This window comes from Fulmarus glacialis, unplaced genomic scaffold (genome assembly GCF_000690835.1).
Source record: "Fulmarus glacialis isolate BGI_N327 unplaced genomic scaffold, ASM69083v1 scaffold28749, whole genome shotgun sequence".
Taxonomy (NCBI): Eukaryota; Metazoa; Chordata; class Aves; order Procellariiformes; family Procellariidae; genus Fulmarus; species Fulmarus glacialis.
The window spans coordinates 7,715-13,601 of NW_009235654.1; the positions used below are offsets into that span (position 1 = coordinate 7,715).

The 5,887-nt window shown below is 52.4% G+C and overlaps 1 protein-coding gene across 2 annotated transcripts in view; it reads right to left on the minus strand.

Moving 5' to 3' along the window:
* LOC104082848 (Krueppel-like factor 5) overlaps positions 1-2,744 on the minus strand; it is a 7,860-nt gene extending 5,116 nt beyond the window's left edge. The window contains exons 1-2 of one of the 2 annotated variants that reach the window (XM_009586106.1): positions 2,187-2,744; positions 1,853-2,129 (exon numbers count right to left, since the gene is read on the minus strand). In XM_009586106.1, the coding sequence (XP_009584401.1) occupies positions 1,853-2,129; positions 2,187-2,744 (835 nt within the window). Of the gene's footprint in view, positions 1-1,852 lie in introns of both variants that reach the window. The other variant, XM_009586105.1, reaches the window with a different exon arrangement.
* Positions 2,745-5,887: the final 3,143 nt, after the last annotated feature.

A 5,887-nucleotide genomic window follows, 5' to 3' on the forward strand; every position in this document is an offset into this window, starting at 1 on the left:
GAAAAACAGGTTTGCCTTGGTAATGCATCCTGCAGGATGAGACTCTTGCTCTGACCAGTTCTGACAAGAGCGGAGGGGTCCGTCTCAGAGCAGTGGTCCACTTACACCCTTAATCTGTCTCCCACCGTGACCAGCAGAAGGTAAAAAATTCAGCTCAAGCTGTTAACCACAAGAACATGGGTGCAGCTTCTGGCTCAGAAAGTCCCTAATCTGCAGGTTGCCAGAGGGTGGGACGGTGTAAACACAGAAAGATCTCTCTAAACATGTCCTATTCTTATGTACTTCCTCGGGTTACTGCTGGAGACAGGATCTGGGCTAGACAAGCCTCTGGGCTGACCTACTACAGCCACTCTTGTGCCACGGAAAGAGCACATAAATCTTGCAGGAGGCAGTTGGGAAATGACTTTCCCCAGTTCACACACCCCCATGGGAAAACTGTTTGCTAATCCCCAACAGCTCGATGGCTGGGGCTCGGCCCAGGAAGTGGGAGGTGTGTGTCCCTGCACAAGGACTGGTGATTTTCAAGCCCTCACGCTGGTGTCACTGGGGTTTCTCGCTAGGGACACGATTACTTCTCTCCCACACGGCATGAATGAGAGTTTGCAGCTGAGGGTCCCACAAGCTCTCTGTGCACAGTGCAGGAAACCCTGCAAACCTCCTCCTGCCAAGGCATTACAGGTCTTTAGATGGACATGCTCCTGCAATGAGGTGACACACGGGGAACAGCTTCAGCTCTGGGCTGATCATTACCCTGAAATGCCTTTCCACACCATCCTGATGCAGTACATGAAGCCACTGAAGGATATGACGCAGAGATATTCAGCTCATGGCCTCTTTGGAAGAAGAGAATTGGGGCTACAGAGAGAGACCATAAAGGCTGCTTATGGAAATTACTCGATGTTTTGCAGCCTGTTATGGGAGAGTGGGAAAGGAAAGGTCAGTGAGAAAGCCAGCATGGCTTCACCTGTGGAGAGCATGCGGCTGCTCGGGGTTAGGCAAGACCAGAGTGAAATGGGCAGCTGAGGCAGCAGATTTCCAGGAGCACCCCTGTGCTTTGCAGGAGCTCTCTGCCTCTCAGAGTCAGGCTTGCTTTTGCCAGAGTGGAGGGAAAGGGAAGGGGAGAAAAAAGGCATCAGCTAGCACAGACAGGATCGACCTCTTCTACTCCCTCGGTGGTGGTAGAAACCCCACTTCCCTGGGGCTCTCCACCCTGCCCCATAGCTCCCTTCATAGAATCACAGAATCGTTTAGGTTGGAAAAGACCGTTAAGACCATCGAGTCCAACCATCAACCCCACACCCCCATGCCCACTAAACCATGTCTCCAAGAGCCACATCTACACGTCTTTTAAATACCTCCAGCGATGGTGACTCAACCACTTCCCTGGGCAGCCCGGTCCAATGCTTGACAACACTTTCGGTGAAAAAATGTTTCCTAATATCCAATCTAAACCTTCCCTGGTGCAACTTGAGGCCATTTCCTCTCATCCTATCGCTAGGTACTTGGGAGAAGAGATCAACCCCCACCTCGCTACAACCTCCTTTCAGGTAGTTGTAGAGCGCGATGAGGTCTCCCCTCAGCCTCCTCTTCTCCAGACTAAACAACACCAGTTCCCTCAGCCGCTCCTCATCAGACTTGTGCTCCAGACCCTTTACCAGTTTCACTGCCCTTCTCTGGACACGCTCCAGCACCTCATTGTCTTTCTTGTAGTGATGATGTCTGTCATCACGCACACAGACAAAGTGATTTCAGATTTAACTCCTACAGAGGCCCAAGGCAGCCCCCAGCCTCAGTGTGTCAAGAAGAGACACCCCCCCGCAAAGCCAAGCCAGTACATCAACTGTGAGCATACCTGGGTAATCACAGTGATGGATTCTCCTCTTCTCCAGCTCAGGGTTGTTGCGTCTGTTGTATTTGGGGGGCTGCATGACAATGTGCCCTTGGGAGAGGGTCCCAAGGCCATTGGGGACCGGGGGGACCTGGGATGACTGGACCAACTTCAGTCCAAAAGTGGCTTCATAGGATGGTGGGGGAGAGATGGTGTTGATGAGCTCAGGTTGATTTTCTGGGCTGCCAGGCTGTGAGTTGGGGGGTGAAGGGGGCAGGTTCACCCCTGGAACAGCGTAGAACTGCCCTGAGATGTTGAAGTTTCCCTGTCCCTGGGAGACATGTGGGTACTGCTTAACTGGTGCTCCTGGCTGGACCGGTCTCTGGACCACACTGGACATGGTGTTACCTGTGGACATGGTGACACCACTGAGGCTGTTGATGGCTGTGGTGCTGTTGGAGGAGGATGTCAGAGTGGTAATGTCAGCGCTTCCGTTGCCAAGAGGCATCTGGTAAAGATGGGATTGCTGTGGATTGGTGGATAAGGGGATCTCAGAGGGCATCTCCTGCTTGATAAAGATGTTGTTCACTGCCACTGATTGAGGCATGCTGAAGACACTGGTGAAGTCGGGCAGGGTCTGTGTGGAGCCGGAGGCAGAAGAGCAGGGCTGGGCGAAGCTGGTGCCAGGCTCTGTTTTGATCTGTGGGAATGGCGTCATGGGTTTGGGTGGCCGGTAAAGTCCAGTGCGTAGGTGCGTCGTGTCTGGCAGAATCACATTGATGTTCACGCTGTACGGCGTAGAAGTGGGCTTCTCTGTGGAGAAGAATTCATCCACCACTGAGGCACTCTCCCGGCGGTACTTCTTGTCTGGTATCATTGGGATGGGTGGCACCTCATTTGAAAGGTACTTATCCATTTCAGACCTTGCCTACGGCAAAAAATACAGACAAGGGAATTTGTGAAGAGTGACCTTGACACACCGATGGTGGGAGTCCAGCGTTCAACAAGTACTTAAGCTAGCAGGAAATCATGAGAGCAGCAAGAATGGCCCTGGAGTCACAGGCTGTGGTGATTTAGCTTCAGTCTCTGACTCAGCCACAGACTCCCCAGGAGTGAATCACTGTCCTCTGTCCCACTTTCCTCCTACCTATCTGCATTGATAACAAAGGGTAAGCTAGGCAGAGGATGCAGTTATGAGAGAAATATAGCCTGATAAAGAAGAGGCAAGCTTTAGATACAAAGCTTTGGTCACACAAACACTAGAAATGGGGATGAAATCAGAAACTCTGCTCCAGTCAGCCTTACGCTTTCGGCATGTTGGGTCTGCAGCCCCCCTTAGACATGCTGACTCTGGTTTCCTTTAAACTCAACAGCCTGAGATGTATTGCATGTTATTCTAGGACAATATCTTTAATTAACTGAGAATATTCTAGGACAATATCTTTAATTAATTGAGAATAATTTGGCCTATAGCCCTAGAAATCTAAGTGATGTTGCCACTAATTCAGTGGATCGTGAGCCTAAAATGGAAACTGCCAGGCATACTATTACTGTCTTGTCTTGGTAAAGTGACTCAGCCCTCACCTAACCTTTGGTTTAGTCCTAGTTTTGTAGAGCTGTTTCTACAAGTTTGGGTCCTCCAAGCTCATAGGACCTCTAGCTCAGACAATCACCACTTGCCAGGTTTATTCCCCTCCTGGTTCATGTCTGATGCGGCATCCCACTGGATCCAGGCCCAATAATTCAGCAACCTGATGGAGCAATCCGCTAGGAAATTCATCCCCTGGCATTCGATGACTCAAGTTCTGCTCTTTGTGGTTAAAGATACCAGCGCTAATGCTCTTCTGTAAAGCTACAGCCTTTAATTATGTGGTTATCCATGTGTCAAGCTCATTGCAAAGCCCTCGTAGACTCATTCATATGTAGAGGAGCTGGCAAAACCACCAGGTTTCCCTGGCAGAGCCTACAGCGCACTTCAGGAGAGCAAGCTGATCTCGCCCCACACCCTGCACGCTTGAGCCGAGGGTTTTACAGCTCTGAACTATGTCACTGGAGTGCAATGGGCCAAAGTCATCCCTGCTGCAACTTCATTGCTCTTAACAAAGCTGGACGGGACCCAAGAGATTTCCTCGCCCTTTCCGGCAAAACATATCACCTGTGCTTCCAGCCAATTCAAAGAGCCTTTGCACCTCTGCAAGCCATACTGGCAACGCATGGGTAAGCTGGCTTCCACCCAAATACAGGTACGTGCCACAAATACACCCTCTTCTACATGGTTGGAGGCTCAGAGCAGCTGGACTTGGAAGTGCTACGCTGCACTGGAACCGAGCACACTGCACTGGGACTGTGTTTTCTACGCTGTGCTCGCTGCACTGGTGTGTGTACACACTGTGCTGTAAATCCTAGCTGTCCTCATTGAATGTGCAGGCCCTGAAAAGTCCCTGCCCTCGTTAAAGGAAGCTACATATTGGCACTACAAGCTCACTTTGTGTCACATCCTTACCTAACCGCCTCTGCTCAAGGCAGCGCTGCCTCCAGCAACACCCCCCTGCCATGCTCCAGTGAGGAAACCCTTGTTCAGGCATACCCTAAAGCTAAGGCATCAGCAGGAGATAGGGAAGAGGATCGGAGACTGTCAACTCAGTCCTTGCAGACTGGTCCAAAACCCTGATTTCCTCTCCGTTCCCTCCTGCAGTGTCCAGCTTGGGTTCCTGCCCAAGGGAGAACCACGCCGAAGCTTTGGAGCTGAACCCTGCGTGCTCCTGCCCTGTGCACCCACACTGGCATATTACTGTTACCCTTGGGAGTCAGCTTGCTCTAGGTAGTACCAGAGGCTCTGAATGCCGTACATACCTGAGCAATGAAATGACCCACTTGCCAGGAGTGGGGGCAGGGGGAAGGTGTTGGATGCCTTTTACTTCTACACTTCCCTTATCTCTGGCATTTAACTTTCTCACCTTCAGTTCCCAAGGGAAGGTCTCCCCCCCACAGCTCCAGTGGGTCTTTATATGGCAGCTGACCAGGCAGGTTATTAAATGTAGAAAGGCATGGAGGGCCCTAATTTCAGATCCAAAACCTGCATTCTCAGCCAGAGTCCCCCTGTCCGCTGCCTGCCCCCCTGTTCGGTGTCTCCCAGGCTCCTTTTCTCTCATAACCACCCCTACCTGCAGAGCAAAGTCTTCTTCCTGTCATTCTATCAAAGCCTGATAAATCCACTTCTGATCCTGAGCAGCCCCAGGGTCCTGGGGAAAGGAGGTGTTAAGGGGCAGCTGGTCAGCAGAGTAAAAGCAATGGGCTTTCACCAGACAGGAGAGGATACCAGCCCTGTCCATAGCTGCAGCCCCACCGGTGTGTGCAGGACTGGGACGGTGAGGACCAGAATCTGCTGCCGATTGTGTCACAGGTCTCACACAACCCCAAGGGCCCCAGCATCCTTCAAAGAGGGAGAAAGGGGCACTTTGCTTGTTTGTGGCCCAGAAACACCTAGCAACCTTAGTCTGCTCTGGCACTGCTCATGTTGGGTGCTGACACCCAACACCAGGCCGTTCCCCTAAGCGCCTCCCAGCCGATGCTCTGTCCAAAACCAACTCCTCAGCCCACTGTCAGCACAACTGGGATGACTAAGTGCTGACATGCCTGGGTGGGATCCAACTCAAGTGTCCTGAGTGCAGGTGTCTCTGTCCGGCTCCTTTCAGAGGTGGTGAGGATCCAGTTAACGGAGACACAGAAGCCACGAAGGAGGTAGCTACACAGGCACCCGGGTGGCTTGCACAGATAGAGACACCACGAGCAGGAGGAATGCACCCCGGCTGGCAGCGGGGCTGGAAGGAGGGAGCAGAGGTGCCACCATGTCCTCGCCAGTGGATCTGGGTGGTCTGCACTGGGGCTGGGTGGGCGGGGTCCCAGCTCAATCTCTTAGGGGCTTTAGCGGTACCTCTCACCAACGGGGGCAGAAGCATGCAGAGGGAGGAATGAGGAAAGCGCTTCACCTCGAGAATGAGCGGCGGCATCCGCTGTTCCATCCTCATGGGGTGCAGCTGTGGGACAGACAGGGCTGGG